The sequence below is a fragment of the Ixodes scapularis genome, unplaced genomic scaffold (genome assembly GCF_016920785.2).
Source record: "Ixodes scapularis isolate PalLabHiFi unplaced genomic scaffold, ASM1692078v2 PGA_scaffold2__306_contigs__length_199485367, whole genome shotgun sequence".
NCBI classification, from domain to species: Eukaryota; Metazoa; Arthropoda; class Arachnida; order Ixodida; family Ixodidae; genus Ixodes; species Ixodes scapularis.
The window spans coordinates 30,637,671-30,663,169 of record NW_024609857.1 but is presented as its reverse complement, the minus strand read 5'-3'; the positions used below and the strand labels follow the sequence as shown (position 1 = coordinate 30,663,169).

At 48.0% G+C, this 25,499-nt stretch overlaps 1 protein-coding gene across 2 annotated transcripts; it reads right to left on the bottom strand.

The window, feature by feature from the left end:
• Positions 1 to 1,314: 1,314 nt before the first annotated feature.
• On the bottom strand, positions 1,315 to 21,413 carry LOC8032157 (superoxide dismutase [Cu-Zn]-like). 2 transcript variants are annotated; one of them, XM_029983251.3, is made up of 6 exons: positions 21,281 to 21,294; positions 20,979 to 21,220; positions 4,335 to 4,431; positions 3,969 to 4,038; positions 1,850 to 1,967; positions 1,315 to 1,543 (listed from the first exon to the last, which is right to left on the bottom strand). In XM_029983251.3, the coding sequence occupies exons 2-6, from the start codon at positions 21,159 to 21,161 to the stop codon at positions 1,352 to 1,354; spliced, it is 660 nt and encodes a 219-aa protein (XP_029839111.2). In that variant the 5' UTR covers positions 21,162 to 21,220; positions 21,281 to 21,294; the 3' UTR covers positions 1,315 to 1,351. The 2 variants fall into 2 exon arrangements, with proteins under 2 accessions (XP_029839111.2, XP_040065942.1); XM_040210008.2 differs by having other exon boundaries at positions 20,979 to 21,413.
• Between the last annotated feature and the right edge of the window lie 4,086 nt (positions 21,414 to 25,499).

The window sequence follows — 25,499 nt, the reverse complement described above, 5'->3', positions numbered from 1 at the left end:
TATCAAATGAAAGGGGATTGCAGTGCCTTTCGAATGACATCAGTCCCACAAAACAGTATTTAAAAGGAGATGAGTAATGACCTGCCATAAAGTACCTAAACTGCCACATTCAGTGGGACCGTGGCCTTAATAGGGCATGGTTAGGCCGCACGGTCGAGGCCAGGTGCAGGATGCTCCGAACGTAGTACCGGGCAGCTCGCCCACTTACCGTTACGGGGACGTTCTGCCTCGCGGAAATCCATCCAATCGACAGCTCCTATAGGTAACGAAGGGCCAGGGAAGGAATCATACTTTTGGTTCTTATTAGTCTCTAGGCTAGGTGGCGCAAGATACCACCCGTTATAAAGGATACAGTCGTTAGCATCCATCCATCCAGAAGTTCTATATTGCTGAATTTTCGGCGTCACCTGAAGCAGACCAATACGGAGCGAAACTTGGACACGACTGCTGCGTCTGTGAGGTCCCGAGTCCCAGCCGAACGCTCTCGCAGAACTAGCGTCCATTCTAAGCCATGTGACCTCTTTTTTCTTTTTTTAGGTGACGTTAATAATTTGGCCTTACTGGTCTCATCTAGGAAGGTTTGGTTGAACTCACGGTGAAAGAATAGAAGGGCCTGAACAAGGCCAGCCAAAACGGCAGAAGTTTGCTCAGGCTTCGCGCACCTCCCGGCAGGGGCGCTGTCTGTTTAGGGGCCTTCGCGTAGTTCATGTCGCGCGGCCTTGTGCGCCCACAAGGATGGTTCTTCGAAAGGGCTCTCACGACGAGCTTCCAACTGGATGGACGAATGTGCGTTTTAGTTGGGCAGCGGCTTGCGCCACCTAACGAGAGCTCGAAAAAAAAAAATGTTATGCCTTTTAACTGTACACTTTAAATTCGGAATTATTTTGCTACAATGCACGATAATTATCATTTATTATTCTTCACAAACAAGTTACAATCTGTATGACGATGGTGCTCTTCGCAACATGGTCAAAGTACTGTCCGCCCGGACTGAAAGAAAAATAGAATACTTTATTCTTGCCTTATGCCACCAGTCCGATAACCGGTGCTTGGTCCCAACGTTTATTTTTGCGTCACTGCTTTTGACGCGCAAAGCCTTTACTAAATCCGCAATGCGTCTACCCCAGTAGTGTTGCGCCATCTCTTGTCGGAAATGCGACCGAACCTTCGCCAAACTTGCTCTATACGGTGAGGCGGCGCCGTTCAAAGACTTTCTTACCTTCCACCGTGGTCCGATCCGTCCCAGGTTCAGAAAGAACAAGGGACGAGCGCAGCTAGCAGTGTTTTATTCAACAAGTCGGCGAAAACGCAACGAAGCTATGTACACAGTGAACAAGGAGGCACACGAGGTTCAGGCGCCGTGCCTGCAGAAGAAAACGATCAGCGCGGAGAACATGAGGAAGAGCAGCCTCGAGTTGGGGCTGGGCCATCCAGTGCCGGACTGGAAGCCGACGATGCAGCAGGCCAGGCGGGAGCCGGAGCTGCCGGTCGCCTTGCTTTCGTCGGTGCCTCCCCTGCCCAAGTCGTCCGGGAGGGCGTGGACCTGGCGAGACGCGTCCTTCCGATGAGTTTTGCGGTAATCACTACCTAGGCTACACGTAATTTGTATGCACGTCCTTTTATGTTATCTCCCTCAAAGTGTGTGTCGTAGAACGGTGCCTGGAAAGTGTCTCAGACTGGTTGTGTTTATTGCGTCCTCAAAAGTGCTCCTTTGATTTCCGACCCGAAGACATCACAAAAGTGTCACGCTGTAGATGGCCGCGACACTTGCAGTGTCAGAGCAGCGCTGTTGGATACGGGAGACGGCTTGTCTTTTTAAATGATTTTAAGCTTTTAAATGCGTACGCACCACCAAAGCCCGACCGATGATGTCGTGGTGGCCGACGAGCGAGATCATGCTGTCGCTGATGTACACCCTTGCCTTGCCCGTCACGTCGGCGTTGATGTTGCCCAGGTCTCCGACGTGTCTGCGTTGTAAAACACGAGGCGAGCGGTCGTCGTACACCAGTGCGGTTCGTCTTGTATAAATTTTATTTTTGGTTCGAAACATCGAAAGCTACCGGCAGTCTTTTTCAAGTTTTCGAGCAACACAATGAGCACCTTCCGGGAGTAACGTTTTCAGGGTTGCCTACCGCACATGCGCAGCGGTAGGAGACGGACGGGTCTTGCATATTTGGCGGCATCGGGAATATCCGAGTTTCCGCGTAACTGCAGAAGGTACGGCACCAGGGAACCAATCGGAGCGTCGTAGAGTGGCACGTGACGACGTGTCTTCGATCGGTTGTTTCGGACGGCGGCATGCCGCAATCCTGTTCTTTTGTCGGATGCAGCAACGATGCAGGCGTGCTCCCACTATTCTTAATGAGAGCTACCAAAGCCGTTTTCTTTTCTAGTTGTCAACAGATGGTGCGCATCACTGCATAAAAGGGAAATTCAGTTGGGCTACTTCATTAAGAACCAAAAACGAATTGGCCACTAAACTTATTGTTCCCGCATCAACTTGGGTTTTAACTCCGACAAACCAACAGCTTAATAACTTTCTAGCGACTCCAGCTGCCGGAACGATCAACATCCGCATTATTTTCGGATACAGGCCTTATGTATAAAAAAAGGACGTGCTTTTGGAGTACAAGCGGCAAGATTCCGAGAAGCTCATAGGAGCAATGACCTTGACCCCATTAGTAGGCCGCGTTTTTGCATGCAAATGTGTACACACACATTTGTTTAGTACTATTGTCATTTGTGACAATATGAATGATTGGCGTGTGACACTTGGCACGAGAGCTTCTTTCCCAAAATTGATCTTGAAAATCCCAGAATACGGGGAAGCATGTTACATGTTGCTTTTTTCCTTTTGAACGTTTTAAAATAATTTAAAATAAAAATGAGTGAGGTCGGTGGTGAACTTTATCAATTAAAATCAAAGAACTAACGAAGCTAGGTCAGCTGCAATGGTTTTTGTTTCTGCGGAAACAGACGCTTCAGATATTATTATTTTTTCTGTTGTCAGCTTTTTGTAACGCTTTTTGGTTTGCCACGCCAAAATTTCGCCGACTCATTTCACAATGTCCATGCTGAATGCCTCGGCGTGAATCCCCGCGAATTTCACATAAAACACGCGATGTCCGAACAAGTGCTCGGTCGGGTCGGGCCGCTTGCGCTGGACTGATTGTGCGCTCTAGTGACGGGCGCTCTCATGAGAAGCGAGCCTCGCTGCGCTCTCGAGCCGCGCGCGCTAACGTCGCAACACTCTTGAGTCGGGCGCGATAACATCGCAGCACTCTCGAATCGTGCGCTCTAACGTCGCGGCGCTCCACTGTCGGAGCTCTTATGTCGTGCGCTCTCATGTCGTGCGCTCTTATGTCGGCGCTTTTATGTCGGGGCTCTTATGTCGGCGCTCTTACGTCGGCGCTCTAATGTCGGCGCTCTCATTGTAGGCGCTCTTATGTAGGCGCTCTTGTGTCGGCGCTCTTATCTCATATGCTCTTATGTCGTGTGCTCTTATGTCGTGCGCTCTTATGTCGTGCGCTCTTATGTCATGCGCTTTAGTGTTGTACAGCCATGTTTTACACCCTTATGGGTGTGAATCAGCTTGTCACAGGCCGGTGGTAAACACCCTAAAAATAGGATTCTGGCGATCTTAGCGGCATCCCAGACAAATATTTTACGAGCAACAAGTTTACAAGCGGGAAGCACTACATGCAGCTCTCAGATTCGCAGAAACAGCAAATACAGACGCAAAGAATCACGCACGACATAAGAAACGCAATCCTGTCGACTGCTATCAAACGAATTATGTATCTGACAAACCAAGATGCAAGTTCAACGAATGTTATCTCCCAAGTACAAACCATTGGTACAGGCCACAATTATCTAGGCACCTTGGGCCACCTATATATAGTGTTTCAAAATACCACACGAAACAACGCTGGCGCAGAGGCGACACTCAAGGGCCGAATTGAGCGTACCTTTCTCGATCTTCAGGAGCCCCGTGGTGCTTGTGCATAGGGTTGAAGTGGGTGCCCGTCGAGGTGCAACCTGCGAACATTAGACAGGCTAGGTAGAGACGCTTTCAGGCATGGCACAGCCATAACCGACCTTCAGTTTTTGTATGCCCTTATTCCGTTCACTTTATCATTACCAGCAGGCCAGGTCGCTGCCATTCCTTGTCCCCAGCATAGACCTTTGTAGAGGCTCGCCAACGCCCTCTTCAGTGGCTCGGCATCTCGGCAACACAAGTGAAGGTCGGCAATGACGGCGCTATCCGGTGCGTGTTTAAAGCACTTCGTAACTCGGAAACGTTCAGACTGAACAGCTCGGAGATGCCGCTATACCGTTGGTCAGGTCGCCGAAGCTGTGGACGTGAAGGCCGTGATCGCCTGGCGTCAGTCCCACGATCTCGCCGTTGATCATCACCGGGTGTTCGATGTTCTGCGAAGAAAGGCAGTCGGAAAGGAAAAGATACAGCGGACGTTACAAGGGAGCGGGTAACCTTGGAACACAAGGCTCATTAAAAAAGAAAAGAAAAAAAAAAAGAGTTTAGGGCCTCAGTTGAGTGCCGTTTTTGTTAGAGCGCAGCTCTTAGGCGCCCGTTTCCTGGTTGAGAGGCATTGGCGTCGGCGTAACCGAGCGTTGCATTATGGGACGTTTTCTATAATGGCGTCACACGTGACGTCACGTGTGACGTCACGAGGGTAAAATTTTCCTGCTACATTCAGCAGAAAAGTTTTTCCGCAAAAGTTAGCGGGGAAAATGTTTCGCTAAATTTAGTGGAAAAACCTTTCCGCTAAACTTAGCTTGAAAAATTTCCGCTAAAATTAGCAGAAAAAGTTACCTGCTTAATTTAGCGGGTAAATTGACGTCACGTGACCTTAACACCTATTCGGTTTTCCCGCTAAATTTAGCGGGAAAATTTTCGATAAGTTACCTCGCTAAATTTAGCGTTTGGTAAAATTCCCGATAAATTTAGCGGGAATATTTCCCTGCTAAATTTACGGGGTAATTTTCGCTAAATGTTTCGCTAAATAGGAGGGGGAGCAGGAGAGAAGTAGGGGGGAAACGGAGGGGGAGCATTGACATAACCTCCCGTCCGTACCCTCCCCTCCTCCTCAAAAGCTGCGCTCTAATTTGGCATTACAGGGAATTGTAATCGTCTTTCTTTTCCATGATGCACTCAGAAACTGTTACAGAGGAGTTGGCGAACGTTGGAACATAATGAGAGGCTGTAATTACAACATCAACATCGTTTCTGTAACGAATAAAAAAAAAGGGGAAAAAAAAAGCAAATCAACAGGGAAGGGGGGTTTAGTTCCAAGAAGGTTGTGCCGGGAACATGATAATACACAGAAACTGTAGACGGTTGCGTGTCAAGTGGTGAACGAATGGTTTATTATTTTTCCTGGGTGTGCGAGTACGGTACTGCTTACACTCGAGTAGCGGAGCGTCATCTCTAGCTGAAAGGCGGTGGGGGTGGGGGTGGGGGGGGGGGGGGGGGGGGGGGGAGGGGGGGGGATGCAACGATTTCGGGACTTCGGTGAAAAATTTGTGGAAGTTGCCCTCTGACACTTCTCAAGTAAAGAACATAAAACCGATTTCACCTGCGTGTCCCAGTTGTGTAAAAAAAAGAAAGAAAAAAAAAAAGACAAATATTGGCATTTCTGGCACCCCTCAACGCACTCCTAGTCTTCAGGGTCACACCTGGTCGCACTCCTAGTGACGCAATTCGGGGTGCCGTGTAGGTTCCCGTGTGCTCTCTCGAAGGACGCTTCCTATCACTCTCTCTGCTGACAATAGCGAGTTTTAGTAGACCGTGTTTCCCCCTCCGCTAAGCCCCTCCGCTACCGGGAACACTACAGCCAAGGCCATCGGCGCGCAGGCGCAGTGGCGGTTTCTTCGTAGCGGAGGGTTAGCGGAGGGGAAACACGGTCTACTAAAACTCCGTAACGTTATGCTGCAGCTTAGAGCCGAGCGAGGTCACGTAAGCTTTTCGCCGTAGTTCCTTCGGCTGCCACTCGCGGCTGCAGGTGGGAGAAAAAGCTCGACTTTTGCTTTGCGATTATGCAGCGGAATCGCGACATTTTTTATTGAAGGAGATGTTTTCTCTTTTCTACGGGACACAAGAAACAACGCAAAATTACGAGATGCAAATTCTTTTCATCTTAAAATCATTGCACCCCGCCCCCCTTCCTCCCCCTTCAAACAACGCAAAGAGAGCCGGTATGCGAGGGTCTCCCTAGCGCTGAAGCAGTGGCGTATCTATAGAAATCATTTCTGGACGGGGTTTGAGGATAATAAATGCACCACCTGAAGACACTTTTGTGACAAGGTTTCTTACATTTAGTGCATTGGTTTATTTATACTAATATAGTTTTTTTTTTTTGTACACACGAACTAAGTTCGAAATGGTGATCTCGCGAAATCAAGGATTGTCACGTCCCTACATCCCGCTAGCAAAAAAAAAAAAAAAAAAAAAAAAAAAAAATCTTGCGATAATGACGCGTTTTGGAAGCTAAAGAAGGATGCAGCGCATGTGCCAAGAAAACGGAAATAGAACGACGACCGCACCAACAAGAGAACGGGTCGGCAAACAAGAAGGAAAGGGGCAGAAGGTCAGGCAAGTGTATTGTCTGCCGATGCACAGTGCATACCATTTCCCGAAATTGCCGGTTTGGGATGTTTTAGTATAAGCTGCACACGGATCAAACGAGATCTCACACAGTGGAGGCACGTGCCCCTGCCGAGAAGAGGTAGAAACTTGGGCGAGTCGGGTATGCATCTTTAAAGGAGCTGTGCAACAATTTTTGTACTGTGCACAAATACCGCTTAAAACGGATCCCTAACATTAATGACCTATGAAACACGCGTTCGTTTTTCACCCCACGCAATAGAAGTCCCAGAAAAAAATTTAAGAAAAACGAGCAGCGTTCACCCCCTCAACTCGCAGCCAGAACAAGCGGCCACGTGATCTGGAGCCGATTATGTGCCGCCAGTGTTGATCATAGCCACGCGCTGGGGTTGGCAAAGCACAGGACACGCGCTGAGTTCCAGACATTGTTATGACTCGGCTGTTGTCGTCGTTGCAGCGATTGGACACGGGTCACAACCCGAATGCTTCTCGAGCTAGCAATTGTCACGAGCCCAAGTCGAGTGCCCACGCAATGCTCGGGTCCAATCTATGAACCGCATTCAAATATCGTCACTTGGGTGTACTGCGATCCCCGAGTTACGTCATCAAATTTTGCAAAGGAGAGATTGAATGAAAATGACCTCTTTTGTCCTTGAAATTACACCGCAACAAAGGAGTTTCTTGGCCAATGGCATTGCGCGTGAGTATCCTTGAGTCCCAGCTGTGCCAGTAAGCTCGTGTAGAGAGAAAAACATTCCAATTGAATATCGTTGCACAGCTCCTTTAATAACTAATAACAGCGCAAACAAGGCGGAGGTTTAGTTAGACGTACAGGGACATGGCGCTGTCCATGTGCGTCTCGTCTGGTCCTTTGTCTAGTTTTCCCCAGTAAAAGACCCCAAACCGGCAATTACGACCTGCAACAAAAACCCAGCCGTAAAAAAAAAAAAAAAAAAAAAAAAAAAAAAAAATTGCAGCAATACATTTTTGGTTTTGCTCGAAAATTGCCGATCGAGAATCGACCGTCAGTTCATTCAGCGGTCTCCCTCAGTCACGTGGAATGCCACAGAATATGAACCAGGGCTGGGCGGAGATACTCCACAAAGTAATCAGGAATACAAACACGTAAGGTACATATGCATTTTTGAGGCCAAAAATACAGTAGGGCTGTGCGGCTGAAGTTTCGCTGCGCATACGCAGCGCCACTCCACTCCCTGGCGAGGCGCGCCGATACTTGTTAGAAGTACGAGGAGCAGACGACGCAGGAGGCCGGTGCGCTTGTCGTGCTGGCCTCGCGCTTCGTAAAGTGATGTACCGAATGCAAAAGGCACCCAAATGTCACAGCATCGTATTAAACAGAAAGGTATCCACCTCCCTAAAAGTTTTGTTTAGTTCCTGGGAGGTGATTCAAGAAAGATCGCCAGGAGCATGAATCGCCAGCTCTGCGGTGGACAGGCTTAATTATTGTTTCTCTATCTTGTCGCGTGATTCAGTAATGCAGCTACGCTTGCTTGTCACATTAATAAGAAGTTTTCGTAGGTCACACGCGAGAGCATGCAGGGGTTTTGCGTTGCTTGGGGGCGGTATGAGCTAGCGCTTGGGGCCCGCAATCCGACACTGACGTTCTACGATAAGTCCCTAGTGTAATAGCTAAGATGGTTCCCCATGGCTGTCTACAAACGAAACCCCAATACGCAGTTACCATTTTTTTATAAAATATTTTAAATGTGAGAACCAAGCTCACTTTGCTTACCCGCCAATTTTGTTCCCCGATGTTAACAAGAGAAAGCGGGTAACCGGCAACAGACTTGTTGAAAAATTAGGCAGATAACCGTAGCCCCTATTCCGTACCGACTTGAACGCATAATTGAAAAGAAATTGACGGCTGTATTTGATTTTTTTTATATAATATTAAAATGATGTAGTTAGCCCACAACAGGCATAACTACTTCCTAAGGGCGTCACAAAATTAGACACTAGAACCTCCCTGGGTCGACCAATTTGAGCGTGTTGGCGATGTTAGATGTTCCTAATGTAATAGCTAGGATGGTTCCCCGTGGGTGTCGACAAAATAAACCCGATTATGCAGTTACTATTTATTAAACAGGTTTAAATTTGAGAACCCAGCTCACTTTGCTTACTAGCCAATTTTTTTATTTTGATGCATTAGTGGAGACTGGGTCGAGAAAACTAGAAACACCAACCGTGGACAGAAAGAGGCATCTCTCATACACAGTTAATATTTTTAGATTTTTCGCCCCAGTCTCGGGCAATTCATCCAAATTGTTAATATACACGCCGGCTCGCCTGCGCTCTCACAGTAATTTCTATCAATTTTGTTCCCCGATGCTTACAAGAGAAGGCGAGTAAGCAGCGAAAGACATGAGGGCCAATGAGGCAGATAATCATAGCCCGCCCGTATTGAGCACTGACTTGAGCGCATAGCCTAAAAGAGATTTACACTGACGGCCGTACTCTAGTTCTTTTTTTTATATTATTAAAATGATGTAAATAACCTACAAAAGGCACAATAACTTTCCAAGTAACTCTAAAACATCAAACCCGGACATTCCTCGGTCAACCAATAAAGGTGTGTTGGCAATGTAAGATGTGTAAATTGAAAGCAGCGTAAAAAGGACGAGGACAGTGCACGTCACAAAGGCCAATAACTAGACATTCAGGGCTGACATTTAAAATTAAGTAATCTTTTCTTGCAGAGAGAGAAAGAGAGAGAGAGAGTGAAGGAATATTGACGATGCTCTCCTGGCACACAGACTCAAGATATATCAAGTTTAATTGTACCTAAATAGCTAACAATGCAAATAGTGACGCCATTTTTTTTTAATTTGTTGTGCACCGGAACACTGTTCAAAATCATCATTTTGAGGTCACATAAAAATATGTTTAAAAAAAGGGGACGCTTTACAACGCAAATGCAAGTTGATTGAAGATCCCTTTCTTCACTAATAAAATTAAAAGTGGTTTACTGACGCGCGTGCATGAATTGCAATTCTACCGCTTTGACGGCAGCGACAGATGCGCGCAAACACAGCAAGGTGTTGCGGCGTATAGTAATATATCTATATCTATATCTATATATATGTTGTTGAACCCCCTCAAAATAAAAGCCGAGGCCTTATTGACATACCGCTTCGGTTTTTTTATTAGAACTTGATCCAGTATTGCGATCCGGCTGTACGTGCCTCGTCATTAACTTCATTCGGATGAATTAGAACAGGCGCGGCATGCTTCCATCAGCCGGTAACTCCGAGAAGTGACCTGAGTTCAAGGTGGTGTATGCGACAGCGCAGCTGTGCGCGAAAATACAATTTAAACACTATTACATCCTCATCTTTGTCCGAATAGTCCTGACTTTGAAGAGCTAGTGAAACCGGGATGAGGACGATTCGTCACATGCGCACTCGTCACAGGACGATTGGCCACAGGACGATTCGTCACATAGGAACATTCGTCACAGGATGACTCGTCATCGGGCAACTGGTCACATCGATCGGGCAGGGGACGATAGTAAATTATAAATTTCAACAACTGCCCACATTTCCTGACGAGGAGTTTCACAACTTCCCACTGTGGCATAAACCAATGGTTGGAAAAACTAATCGTACAATACTCATCCGCTTTTCCTCTCACAATATTACGGCTCTTCAGCAGGTTGATCTAAGTTTCTGGCTTGAACAAGAAGTAATCCAACTGACAGCCAAATCAGTTTTTACTTTGCCTTGCATACACCTCTTCGAGAAAACCAATAAGTATCGGAATTCTTTCTGCTGCATGTGTACGAGTACCCCTCGTGCAGCATCATGGCTCCACCTCTTTATGTCGCGATCACCTCCATCCTTTGGAATGTAGTCTGAGTTCCAAAATAGTCGCTTTTAAATGGCCTCTCGATTCACCGTTCGGGACGGACCCAGAAGCTCAAACGTTTGTTACAAATTCTTCGACCTTGAGAAGCGAAAGCCATGCTAAGATAAGAGGTGACCCACTTTGTCAGGCCGAACCAACATTCAATGTTCGGGACAGAACCAGAAGCTAAAACGTATGTTACAAATTCGTCGCCCTTTCAGAAGCCAAACACATACTAAGATATGAGGTGAGCCACTTCGTCCGCCCGAACCAAATTGAACAATACATTTTTGGGGGGACGAACTATTGTAGGACCGGTTGGCCGCGTGACGAGTCATCCTATGACGAATGTTCCTGTGTGACGAATCGTCCTGTGACCAATCGTCCTGTGACGAGTGCGCATGTGACGAATGGACCGTATCCCAGCGAAACCATAGAGAAAAAGAGTATTTATCTCGAGGCGGATGTTAAGGCCCGTTCACACTCTTGCGACTGCTTGCGACCTCTTAAACCTGGGTTCCTTAAAACTTCTTAAACCAGAGAACACACTGGCGCCATCTATTGGGAAGCAGTGTAAACTCGGCGGTCCGGCATATTTTTTTTTTATTTCTCGCGCAATATCCTTTCTTTTTTGGCTCGAAAAACGTTTGTCAATGTTATAAACGAGCCTTTCTATGGGTATTACGCACATTTGACCTCGGAAATCCCGCAAAACCTTCGCTTTTGTGAAATGCAGTTCTAGGGTCACCGCATAGATGGCGCCACAATGTCAGTGTGTTCCCTCATTCTAGAAACATTTAAGAAGTTGTAAGAGATCTCGTCTCTCTCAGTCGTACTCGGTCGCAAGAGTGTGAACGGGCCTTTACAGTCGACGCTGTCTTGCACTGGCGAGACACACTTCGCAAACGACAAATATTCCCATGCCTAGATTATGTGCTCCGCCCCGGAGACCTGACACACAGGCAACCTTTCTTTGCGGAGGTTTGCCTCCCTAAAAAATGATCGCAGTTTTTTTAACGGACAGAAGGCTTCAACGCGGTGCCCGCCATTGCAACTGGCAGCGCGATGGGACGAGCGAACGGCTAAGTAGGGCGAATTTGGGCCACGGCGCGGCGCCACTGGTATCGCTCCAGCGCGCCCCCTGGCCCAGCCGAACGGTCCCATATCCGTGGTCTACTTCTTGGAAAACGGCCCAAAACTATCCCGGAAAATAGAGATACGCACAGAAATACATTCCTCCAATGGTAAAATAGTAGCAGTGTTTGCGTTCCTCCCTTTGTCAATTTACGCACCTCTCCTCATTCCGTACATTATTCACAAACTACCATCCCGAACGTCGCGAAATAAATGATCGCCCCGAGTGACCCACGTAGGTAATATAGAGGACAATGACTGCCTGCCATGCTTGGCAAAAGGCCATGCTACCCGCAGCGAACCCTGTTTTGCCAATGAGGGTCCGTCTCAAATCTTCCTATAAAATGTATCTAACCCCCCCCCCCCCCCCCCCCCCAAACAAAAAAAGAAAAAAAAAAAAGAAGTCGAACTTGTCTGCATTACAGCACCCTAGCATACACGAAACTAAAGCCCTTGTATTCAGATACAGGAGCTTTAAATGGTACCTCTTGCAACATAAGATGAAGCGAAGCTCCTCTTACCAAGTTCTCCACTGTCCATGATCGAAGATTTCCTTTTCCCCACTCGCCTCATTTCTAGCGTTCGCTCGGCTTAGGTGGATACATTGGAGGGCTTTGTGGCAGGAGCTTCTTCGGAAACTTTTGCCGGCAGCTCTTGTTCGAACCACCTCTGTTTGTTTTCTTTTCTTCTTTTTTTTTTTGTTAATTTTTTTTTTTTTTTGTAGTGGGCTCATTATGAGGGGGGGTCAACAAAAATGTGGCCTTCGGTGTATCGTAGAAACCCGGCAGGTAACCTTCGACAACAGATGAAGCGAGATACCCAAGCCTGGCAGAGTATTTTGAAACGATCGATGCATCGTGAATGCATATTTCGCTACTAAGATACAAATTAATTTTTGGCGAAATGTATCTCGATACAGATACAGATACTCAAAAGATTCCCCAAGATACTATCGCGATGCATTTGTATCGCGGGTACTGCCCACGCAATACATTGGGGTAGCACTGACGTGGCTCGGCTAGTGCGGGAAAAGGGTGAATTTTATAGTTTCGGTTTGCCTTTCTTTAGAAAAGTCACGCCTGTTCGAAACAACAACAAAAAAATGCCGCATTTGCTGTTGTCGTTACGTTGACTCTCGACGAAATGCGTTATCCTTTAGCGCAGGGGTTCGGACTCGGCAAAGGTTGGGAATTCCAGCCTCGCAACGGCCCGGATACTGTTGTGTTCAGAGAGCCAGTGTGTTCTCCCGGACGTCGGCAGTTTCGGATGCAGCTTCCTCCCTGTCCCGCCTCCGCGGCGTGTCATTGGAAGCGTGCCAGAAGACTCTCTTGGAAGGGGGAAAGTGGACGTAATGAACCTTCTAAATTCCTGCGTCATTCGACCGCAGGGCACAGATTGGACACGAGCGCTGCGTCAGTGTTCGCTCGGAACTCGCGTCCAATCCGTGAGAACCCGAGTCCCAGCCGAACGATGACGCCGCAGTCGTGTCCAATCTGCCCATTAGTGGGCAGGCAAATGCAGCACTTGGAATTTTGGATCTAGAAGGGGTTGAACTAGTGAACGAACAAAGCGCAGAGCACGGGAGAAACCGCACACCGCACCGCGGCCTGGAACCTGTCCACTTCAATCCATTCCAAAGCTGTCCAAAGAAAACTACGACCGTCCAACGGAAAAAAACGGCCGCATAAATGACAAAATAAACTGCTAACCCATAAAAAAAAAAAAGGAGCACGGAGACATCCTGTATTCTGCGTGTATGCATAGTATACATACTGCTGACGGCAGTCGAACGAGAGAACAAGGAACAATGAACCGAATTTCACGAATGGGGCAAGCGAAGGCCGTGTGGGTACAGCTATTATTCGTGGAAGGGTATGCAATCGTGAATAGGGCTGGCTATGCGGCTAGAAACTGCGGGAGAGGAGGAAATGAGAGGGGGGAGGGAGTCAGAACATCGAGCTCTGGTGGGAGATATAAGTGGACGCAAAGCTAGCTGTCGTTATCTACTCACTTCAACGAGAGCTCGGTCAAATACTTCACTAGGGGTACTACAGGTCACACCATTCATTTGTATATTAGACAGAGCGACGGCAGCGTCGAAGTCTCCCCTCGTGGCTTTGTTTGGTCGGCCGCAAAGGCCGCCGACTTCTCTACGCTCTTTCTGACCATCTCGTCTCTCAACACCTCTTTCTCCGGATGACGTGAGCGCCCAGCAACGCGGATTTGAGAAAGCAGGGGAACGCGGACGCAAGCAGCAACCGCGATGGGTGCACCATTACCAACATATAAGCGGAAAGCACACGACATGAGTGTAATCAGCTAATGACTCGGATCATGTTTCTGACCGTCGGATAATTAAGCTCAACGGTACTCCCGCAATAATTAACGTCCCCGGCGGCCTCAAAGCTGCTGGGTGAAGTTTCGAAAACCCGCTTATCGAGTTGGTTACGAGTTTCCTGTGCAAGTAACAGACGTCGTGCCTAGTTCAAAGTTTATGAAACTGAACGAAACACTAAACGCATGCTGCGTATATGTGCCTCGTACTTCAATAAAATGACATTTTAATGTTTCCTTTCCACGCAGAGAGAAAAAAAAAGAAGTCCAGTACGCCGCGACTGAACAGCGTGCGCACCAGATACGCGACCGGTAGCGAAGACGCCAACCCGAGAGATGGCGTTGGTTACCGGTTCATTCAAAGGGAAAAACCTCGACGCTGCGACAGACCCAGCCATTCAAACGTCACGTCCCCGCGCGCTGTCATCTCCTGCTTTTTCTACCCGTACAACATCGACACTCAAAAAGGAATCGAAAAGTTTGATTCCTCTCAAAGGGAATGTGAGAATGGAGCGGCCACCGCTCGCGTGTTTGACAACTCTGTTGACGATAATATACGCCAACTCGTGTTTACAAACAAACCGGAGCACCCTTAGCAGCACGCCATTGGCGCCACACATGCGCGATGGCGTGTGAGCAAGACTAAGAGGTGCCGCGTCCCGCATCAACGAACCATTGGAATATGATGTCAAGCAATGTCGTACTACTTTAGTGGCCCGAGCGAAATTAACGAGGCTCGTTACGCCGCAAAACTTCGTGTAAATAAATGTGACGTGCGGCGATTCATTGCGCGTTAACTCCGCACAATGGACGCTAAAGCCTGGTTCACATGAGACTCTGCTCGTCATCGTCAGTCGCCACGACGCTCGCGCTGCAAAAGCGTGAACGGTATGGTATGGCCGCGATGATAAACGTCAATACATAAAAAAAAAAAAAAAAAAAAAAAAAAAAAATCACGAGCGGAATCGGATCAAGTGAATCAGGCTTCATTCGAACTCCGAGCTGGTCTGGCTTGTCTTCCTTTACCCGGTGTGCCCACTCGGTCCCGGGCCACCGGCATATTGCGCCCCACGCGCCACGCAATGTAAGCCTTCCCATTTCCTCACTGGCCTTCTGAGGCGCTGTCTTTGCCGTAACTGTATACATGTCTTTCCCCACCACTTTCACAGTAGCCATTCGTGTCCACTACATTTTCGGGAAGAAACTGTATTACTCTACATTACATTTTTTGCGAGGAAACTTTTAACAATTATAAACATCTTCTTGAATCTCCTGTTTGCACCGAGCATTTACTCCAAACAACTGTGCTGTGGTAGGCAGGAGTAAAAACCAGCTCACCCGAGAAATTATAGAAGCGGAGAACATTGCAAGACGAGAAGCCCAGTGCGTTAGCACTCCGTCCTTAGCTTTATCGGAGAAAGAACTACATTATTTAGACAGAAGGTGCCTAAGACAGTAAGCCAGTATAACCACTGATTTTTGTTTACATCTGATATTCTTTAACAACTAATTTCTGTAACTCTTGGACTTTTTGCATCACTCAAACTATTTACGCCGAGAGTGTAGTCGACAGTAGGCCAGCATATCACCTGGTTTATACCTATTCGTGATTAATTTTGCAATTATTTTTGTAATTTTTGTAACTCTTGGACTCTGGTGTATTAGTATTATTCTCCTTTATTTTCCTTTCCTTTGTCTTTTATTCATCTGTTTTCCTTTTCTTTTCTTTTGCCTTCCCCCCTTTGCCTTGTATTTCCCCTTTTCTTCCTTGGCAACCTATTCCTTGGAGTCGAAGAGGAAGTTTGAGATACAATTCAGTTGATAGTTCAGCGCTGTGTGAGTGTATTTTTTTGTGTGTTTGGATTTTGAATAACTGTCTACTTGCGCTGGTTCGTAATGATACCCCAAACAACCTTCAAGCTTTAATCTTTTGAGGCCTGCATTTCTTATCGCAACGTCTGGTCTACTGGCCGCTGTCGTTTGAACGAGCAGACGAGTCATTTGAACGAGTTTGAAAGAGCAGACGACAGCCTAAACGTTCGGGCGGCCGTATGAACGTGAAGTCGCACTGAACGTGGTTCGCGGTTGGTCCGGACCAGTTGACGGCTTTCTCGCGTTCACGTTGGAACAAAACGCATAAACCCGACGACCACAAGTATCCGGGAACTTAACCCGATGTGCTCCCGCACAAGCGATCGCGGTCCGACGGTTTGTCTGGATTTCCCTTTTGACGGCATCTGTCCACGTTCTCGGGACGAACCGAGCGAAAGAAAACACCCGAAAACTGATCTTCACACCTCCCTCGGCCATTTTGGTTCAGCCCCATGAGCGGCGTTTTGACCGAGGAGGCAGGTCTGCCTTCTTCCAAAACACAGGAATGCCCGTCCCGCGTGCCTACTTCGGCTTACACCCCCAGACCAGAAGTGCGCTCAATGCGCCACGGCGTGACGTAATAGGTTGGAGTTGCGTGTTATGTATGCACGCTACAACATGTTACACCCTTAAAAGGTGCGAATTAACTTGCTTGCACGGGGATAACACCCTTAAGGGTGTTGCAGCAACACCCTTAAGCCGCAGTCACTGTGCTCGTGTATACATTTGATATATTTATGTATTTATTTATTTATTTCATAATACCTTGAAGGCCCCGTTACAGGGCATTACACTAGGGATGGGACACTAAAAGTTTCAATGTAAAAACAGTAATACAAACTCGTGAGCAGCAATAAAAATACAAATAAGAAAAAGTAAATGAAGGGCACAATATTAACATGTTAAGACTCAGCATTGTTTGCACAGGGATCTAAATGTTCACCTAGTAGCTTTTTAAATACGTCCACATTGTTAGTTGTAACTACGTTATCAGGTAAAGCATTCCATTCTAATATTGTCAAAGGAAGAAAAGAATTGGCGTAGGAGGTGGTGGAGGCAAGTGTAGGCTCTATTTTACTGCTGTTGTCCAGCCTTGAGAAAAACAAAATGGGACGTGGGAGTAAAATTTTTCTAAGCGTAGGGTTGTGGTGGTAGATCTTCAAAAACTTCGTCAATCGAGATATCTTCCTTCTTAAAGCGAGCTCAGGAAGATGCGCTCGCTCTCGCAAACCAGAAACACTAGTGTAAAAAGAATAATCAGAATAAATAAATCGCAAACCTCTGTTTTAAGGTTTAGTTCTGCCACGGGGACCATACGGATGGAGCATACTCTAGCTTGGGGCGGACTAAATTTAGGTATGCGATCTGTTTCACTTTAGGGGGGGGGGGGGGGGGGGGGGGGGGGGGGGCGAGTCTTAAGTTCCTTCGTAGAAAACTCAGCGTGCTATTTGCCTTAGCGATTATGTGATTAATATGAGTGGCCCATGTTAAATCGCTTGTTATATGAAGACCAAGATATTTGTAGGATGAAGCACTACTGAGTACAGTGTCGTTAATATTGTAGGTGTAAGAAGATAGTGACAAAATACGAGAAAATGTTAGCACTTTGCATTTATCTAAGTTCAACGACATCTGCCACGTGTCACAGCAATGAGCAATGGATGATAAGTCGGTTTGCAGGGATGAATGATCGTCAGTATTCGTGATTGTGCGATAAATTACGCAGTCATCTGCAAAAAGGCGGATGGTGGAACAGACACAGAGAGGGAGATCATTAATGTAGATTAGAAAAAGAAGTGGTCCGAGTACGCTTCCTTGAGGGACGCCTGATGTTACGTTAGTTCGAGATGACTCGGAGTTATTTGCGACGGTGTATTGAGAGCGACCAGAAAGAAATTGTGATATCCAGGCGATGATAAGGGGATCAATTTTAGAATAATGAAGTTTGGTCAAAAGACAATTATGAGGTACCCTATCGAAGGCTTTTGCGAAGTCAAGAAAGATGGCATCGACTTGTTTTTTATGTTCAAGGTTAGAGTGAATGTTATGTACGAATTCTAGGAGTTGCGTTTCACACGATAGTCTTTTCCTAAATCCATGTTGATTAACGTTGAGAAGGTTACGACGTTTGAAAATATGATGTGTTCAATAATTTTGGATGGGATACTAATGAGCGATATGGGGCGATAATTAAGAGGTGATTTTCGGTCTCCGGACTTGTGAATAGGGATGACACGGGAGATTTTCCAGTCAAAGGGAATGTAACCAGAAGCAAAGGATTCACGGAAAATGTCAAAGAGGAAGAGAGATGATATGTGTTTGGTGTTGAATAGAATCTTGGAATTGATGAGGTCATCCCCTGTACTTGAGGTATAGTTTCTGATTTTCGATGGTTTTTGCGACACCGAACGGGTTGATAGCAATCGCTTCCATTTGTGGATGATTAGGAATATGAAGCTTCGGAACAGGTGTTAAGGTTTTCGTTGGTAAATACAGAACAAAAATATTTATTTAAGCAATCAGCCCACTGCTTGTCAGTTAAAGCCAGTCCTTCGATGTTAGTGAAAGCGTGAGGGGTGACAGGTTTACGATTGATCATATTCCAGAACTGTTTGGGATTATCAGACAATACTTTTAATAGGTCGTTTTCATAAAATTTCGATTTAGCTTTTGCAATTTCTTTGGGTGTGTCGCCATAGATACTCGCTTCCGACAAGTGTTAAAAACCTCATTTATAATGCCTTTTTACTACCTATTATTACATGTCATATCATCTGGGGAACAACCACAAAACAAAACAAACTCAAATTACTTCTTGCGCAAAAAAGGGCAGTAAGGCTGATTGCGAATGTCTCGGGGTGCGCGCATACCGAACAATATTTTTTCAAGTTCAGTATTATTAAGTCAACCTCTCTTTATGCTTTCAAATTGTTGTGTATGCATAAGAGTGCCTGCGGTCAACAGTTAAACGAACGCAGTACAGCTTCGTAAACTCGACGATGCGATTCGCTTCAGAACAACATCTCTTCAAGGGCTGGATATCCCGCCTAGCAACTACGCTGTCGTCCTAGATCGTGTTCTCATGCGCTGCCTTCCTGCTGACTTGGCTATACTATACCGACATAAGAAGCAGCACTGACACCATCAGCCGACACACCTGACATGCGCCCGGAAGAGCAGGTTCGTGTCATCATGTTATTTCTACAGACTCAAGTTGAGATTCGAGAAGATGTCCAAATGGAACACCCAAGTCACTCTCCCCAGTATGGGTCATCGCCGATACCGCGTCAAGAATCCGTACAGGCGAGCCACCCTTCCGCACTCGCACTCTCGACTGAGACTATTGGCTACCGAGCGGCCACGTGCCCTTTGTGTGATACCACCCAGCACACGTTGCAAAACTGCCAGGCCAGACTTTCAACACAAGAAAAAAGAACCAAGCTTGCGCGAGCACGCTGCTGCTTCAAATGCGGCAAGCGAAATCACATCACTCGTGTTTGCCGTTCGTGCAGGAACTTTACATGTGCCACTTGGGGAGGTCACCACGTGAATCAACTCTGCGATCTATCACGTCCCACATCAGCCGCATCGGACAACCCACAGGCAGGAAGACTTTGTGAAGGAAGCGCAACAGTCGTGAGCGCCCCAACCACCAATTTCCGCTCTTTGCTGTCTTGCTGCAAACTGCTAGAACGTGGGCCCTAGGGACACCGAGACACCTCCTACTGAGGCTGTTACTGGACAGTGGGAGTCAGCGCACGTTTATCCGGCAGGACATTTATGAAAAACTGGGCTGTGAAGTCGTGGGCCAGGAGGAGCTTACTATATACACATTTGGAAACACAGCCACCAAACGGTCCTGTGGACGAGTCGTTGTGACCCTCCATAGTCGTCAAAGCAACCAGAAGACATCACTTGAAGCACTGGAAGTCCCAGACCTGTGCACAGTATCACACCAGCAGCTAGATTACAATCTACTGAGGCAACTTCATTCCCGCGGAATTCAAGCCGCAGATATCATCCCTGCTGGGGCTCAAGGCAGAGTGGACAACGACGTCGGCGTTTTCTCATTGGTTCAGACTTCTACTGGCAAGTCGTCACGGGACGAATCCAGCGCATGACTGACGACCTCAGCGCAGTAGAAACCATATTTGGATGGATGGTCCAAGGAACATACCCTCAAGTCGTCTTTCACCCTTTAACAAGCGTTTCTACGTTTTTCCTCACATGCGAGCCCGTCTACCAATGTAATGAGCCATTTGATCCGTCAGAAATGTGGTGTTTAGATGCTATTGGAATTTCAGAAGGTACCAGGTCAAGCTTACTTGAACATCCAACAATGCTAGAATTCAACAACAAAATCACCAACGTGAACAACCGCTACGAAGTCCCCTTAATGATCAAGCCTCCAGGCATTGGAACTGACAATGACAACAGATCCACGGCAGAAACCCGTCTCTTCGCACAGTTAAGACGGTTTCGTGCGCATCTCGAAATGCTCGAGCAGTACGACCGCTCTGTGCGGGAGTATTTTGATGAAGGTCACGCAGAAAGAGTTCCACAATCGAAGGAACAACCGGAAAATGTTTATTATCTGCCCCATCACGCAGCTGTCCGCAAAGAAGCTGTGACGACGAAGCTCCGAGTTGTATTTGACGCATCTTCACATCTTCCTGACAAGCCTTCTCTCAACAGCGTGCTTGACAAAGGTCCTAATATTGAGAATAGCCTGCTTCAGATACTTTTGAAGTTTCGTTGCAGTCCTATGGTCATGACCGCAGACATCCGCAAAGCGTTTCTACAGATCGGTATTCGTCCGCAGGTTCGAACGTTAATTTTCCCACAGTCTCGGGTTGCCAGACAAAACGACTATTAAGACACCAACCTAGATATAACGAAAGATCGTACTAAGTTACGTTACGCTTCGATACCCACAGCAATAACAGCCGCAAGTTCGATTGCGCGGAGGAACATAGTTACAAACGACGCGCCTACCCGAAACGGCGAATCAACTTTCTCGACACCGGCCGCGGGCCCCGGGAGGGAGTACTCGTGATTTCGACGTGGGACGGGCACCATCACCCACCCCTTCATAATATATTGAGAAAAAACGAGATTTTGCAGCATACACGACAAAATGAAAGCTCACCTCCTGCACGAAAAAGAGCGTCATCGACACGTTGCTGGGAGAGTCGGGAGAGTACACTCTAGGAGTGTGGCAGACAGCGCGATGCTCAATAGCCGTGGCACTCGGGAGCAAAAAGAGCGCTGTGATGATGCCGCCGAACAGTGCCGAGCCTCCGCCGCCGGCGCCGTGCGTGGACGACGGCATCGCTACGGTCACCGTAATCCACTGCCTAGGGCTGTAGCGATTCCACCGGCGAGCTGTCCCTGGAGGCAGACGCATGCACTCGTACTCGTCGCCGCCGCTCGGCCGCTTCTCCAGCTCACCGCGACCGAGGAGTTCGGAGTCGCCACCGCCGGCACGGAAGGGAGTGGCACACGGCACGGGCTGTAGTCGTCGACGAGCGCTCCGTTAAATAAGATCTACGGCGGCAGGCAGGTGGTCCCGTTTTGTTGATGTCACGCCGGACGCTCCGCCATATTTAAATGCGCCCATGGTTCAGCCGCAGCCGCCGCAGCCGCAGGAAACGGCAAGTGGAACCGACGCCCCGCGCCGCCGGGTTGGCGCTGCAATCGCGCCGGAAGCGGAAGCGGAGCCAAACCGAGAATAGTGAGTGGAAAGCGCCAGAACAAAAAACGTAAAAAAAGTACTTTTGTCCGTCTGCCAGCAGCCTTCGAGCAACGTATCGACCAGCCACGGTCAACCAGAGGCCATGGACACGAAAAATGCGAGCAACCCCGGTCCCGCCGCTACCAAGACGCCAGGAACTGCTCCAGCCTCGATACTAAACTAACCGACGATGGAGTGCTCAACCGTCTTCCAGTTTGGTGAGCCCTCCACATTTTCAAGCACAGGGAAATCTGTCGAGCTAGTCTTAAGGGCTCTTCTTTCGAGCATATCGAAAGAGAACCTTATCGACATTTTGAAGTGTCCTTGGAGAATCTCATGAAATCGTGCCAACTACCAAAGTGAAGAAGAAGAAAAAGTCTGCGGCTTCTAAGAAAGCCTTGAAAAGCAACACAGCAACAACAATCCTGCCAGCGCTAGCCGGCACTAGCTGTACCTACATCTGGCTAAACAAGCAGGGATCCAGGGCGACAGCTCCGGTGCCTGCTAAGCCACTGCCGGCACAAAAGCCTGCGGCAGCCACGCCACCTACTACAGCACAAACAAAAGAAGAGGACGGCTTCACCACCGTCACGAGCAAGAAGAAAGGAAAACGGGCTCGCGAATACCTGACATAACAAAATACTGAAAAGGCTAAGCCCTCCTGACGCTGGCAATTCGAGCACAAGATCCGCCTGACACGATCGCAAGTATCGATAAAGCCACTACTACCAAGACTGAAAACGCACCTCCCAAACGTTTCAACAGCATTCACAATGCATCTAATAGACATGGCCAACACAATTTCAGTCCGCACGGTCTCGAAACAGCTGGCTGAAACCCTCGAGAAGATCACCGAGGTCGCCATAGACAGGCAAGCAGGTTCTTCACAGGTCTTTAGAACGTACGTAACCACCTATTGCAAAGGGGCCATCTACGACATATACTCAAAAGAAGAGGATCCCCAAGACACCACCCTGAACCTTGAATTGGAATCTGAGAAGATCCACGTGGTCCCTGCTCGTAGACTGGGAAGGTCTAACACGGCAATGCTCACACTTGATGGAGAAAAGACGCCAAGGTCCGTCTTGTATACGGAAAAAGATATATGCGGGTCTTCCTGTTCAAGCCGAAAGCGGTGACCTGCGGTAACTGCCACCAATTGGGACAGAAACCAAACATCTGCCCAAATGCTGCCGTGTGCCCCATCTGCCGAACTCAACATTTAGCCTCTACGGATCCTGCCCAGGGACCCGGATGCCCCAACTCCACACTCTACTGCCAAGGGTGCAGAAAGAGGGGCCACCTGGGAACGTACCGCAAATGCCCCACCGGGCAAGAGACCAACAAGCGAATGCGGGAAGATGTTAAAAAATTCCGAGAACAACATCAGCCCCAACAGCAGCAGCAGGAGACTGCGATCAGGGCTATCGAGACCCCGGTCCCTCCCAGCGGCACCTCGTGGGCTAACAGAGTCAAGCAAGGCATCATCGCTCCACCACCATCACCGTCGTTACAGGCGGAGATCCAAGAACTACGCAACACTTGCAACAACTTCAAAGCCGAGCTAGGCAGGCTCAAGGTCATTGTCTAAATCCAGCAGAAAGAGAACAACCACCACAAGTCTATATACCCTCAGTCAGATGAGGGCACTTACAGCGAATATTTTTTAACGCTAATAAGGGTGTTTCGATAGAACTGCCAGGCGCTCCGCAAGCGGGCAGCCGAGCTTCGAGTACGTCTGTCGAACAAGCCTGACGAGTTTCCTGATGTGCTATTGGTTCAGGAGACTAATACTACAAGCATCGACTTCAGTGGCTACACTACCTACTCGAGCCCATCCATAACTAGCAAACGGCCGGTGCAATCTGCCTCCCCGTCAGAGAAAGCGCTCGTCTATGTAAAGTGCGACTGGCCCCAGCACCAAGCAGATCTAACCCTCTATTGTAATGAAAATCAAGAAATCGTTACGGTCAGAGTCACGGTTCGGCAACAGAACATCGTATTCATATACGCATACTACAGGCCTCTTGAGCAAGACACAAATAAGAACCACGGTTGGATCGCTTATCTGCACGATCTCAACCCAATAGAACAAAAGCTCTATTGTGAAGACTTCAACCTCCAACATCATGCATGGGGATACAACCACGTATCAACAGGAGCGGAAGAGCTGCTTGGTGAGATGAAGATCTTCAGACTGAACCAAATCAACAACCACGGGACCAAGACAAGGCTGGGAGATACCAGGCAGAAGGAAACCACCCCAGACCTAACATTGACCTCAAATACCTGCATATATTATCACAAGTGGAAGTGACTTCCGGACTCTTGGAGCAGCGACCACTTCCCAATCTTTGAATTCTTGCCTACAAAAAAGATCAAAGACAGATCTAAGCGGAGAGTGGCTAAAACCATTTACTGGGACAAGTTCAGGTCAACGCTGGAAGAACGCAACTTCGAAGGGTCCAGTATCGAGAGCCTCCTAAACAGCGCCCTGCAAGGAGCTACGATTACAAGGAACGTCGATGAAGACGCTCCAAACCCCGACTTTCACCTACTACGGCTCTGGGCTAAACGGCTGCATGTGGTACAAAAGTACCGATAGGCGCAGAACCCCGCGAGGCAGTCACGCCATAACAAGCAAGAGCTACGGTAGAGGCCAAGGAAAACATACAATTGAAAGAATAAAACACAGAGGACAAGCACAGGACAACCACTTTCTTTCATTTAGCAAACGTCGTTGCTAAATGAAAGAAAGTGGTTGTCCTGTGCTTGTCCTCTGTGTTTTATTCTTTATGTGTTCATGTTCAACCCGCTCGCCTTCACCAGGCCAAGGAAAACGCCCCATAATTAGATACACGCCGATGGCTAGACTACAGCTCTTCGCTCTCCGACAGGTCCTCGATTACGAAGCTATGGGCTACAAATCGGGCTCTGCTTGGAAAGAAGATGAAAGGAGCGACGCTCACACTCGCTCTCAAGATGAATGAGACGAAAGAACAGCTCGCAGGAATGGCGAAGAATTATTTTTCTCGCAGTCAGACGTGAATGACTGCCCTTCTCCGTACGACGCAGAAATCTTGCCCCCGGACAACGGCATGGACCGACCGTTTACGAGGGAAGAACTCGAGTGGGCTCTACACAAAGGGAAATCCCGATCGGCGCCCGGGCCGGATAAAATCACCATGACTCTGCTTAAGAACCTTTTAGAAAACACACAAGAACAGCTCCTCGAATGGATGAACCACATCTGAGTCACCGGAAAGCTCCCTGAGCAGTGGAAGCATTCAATTGTCGTTCCCATTCCCAAACCCGGGAAAGACAAAGGTACCCCCGGCCATTGCGAACCCATCTCGCTAACCTCGTGCATCTATAAGGTCATGAATCGGATGGTATTGACGCGAATCGACTGGCACCTAGAATCCTCGGGCACCTTCCATCCCTCCCAGACAGATCTCCGACCCTGCCTCAGAACGCAAGAAAGCCTCGCCCTCATCTTGGCAGAAGTCATAAGATATACCGGACTCGACCGCGCGGTTATAAGAACAGTTGTGGCGGTTGACATAAAAAAAGCGTTTGATTCTGTATCCTACATCTCAATCATAAGCGAAGCCAGACAATGCGGCATGGTTGGAAGGCCGCTGAACTTCATCAAGAGCTTCCTAGAAGGAAGGACGTTTTCGGTGCGCTGCGGCACGCACGGCAGCGACCCGAAGGTGAACCGAATAGGGGTCCCTCAGGGTTCCGTCCTCTCACCAACACTATTCAATCTCGCAATGGCAGCCCTGCCGCACGAACCCGCCAAGATACCCCGACTTGGTTTTACCGTGTATGCGGATGACATCACAATGTGGGCGAAAGGGGAAGACATCGCAAAGCCGCAAGACACGGTTCAAGCAGGCCTCGACACAATCGACGCTCACCTAGCCAGGGTAG

Bases quoted from the DNA above. Each gene is read 5' to 3' on its own strand.
- LOC8032157 (XM_040210008.2), bottom strand. From the start codon at position 21,236: ATGCGTCTGCCTCCAGGGACAGCTCGCCGGTGGAATCGCTACAGCCCT. The intron at 4,432-20,978 runs GTGAGCTTTCAT...CTTTCTTCGCAG, and splicing joins CGCTCTTTTTCGTGCAGGAG to AACATCGAACACCCGGTGAT. The intron at 1,544-1,849 runs GTGCGTACGCAT...GCGTCTCGCCAG, and splicing joins TCATCGGTCGGGCTTTGGTG to GTCCACGCCCTCCCGGACGA.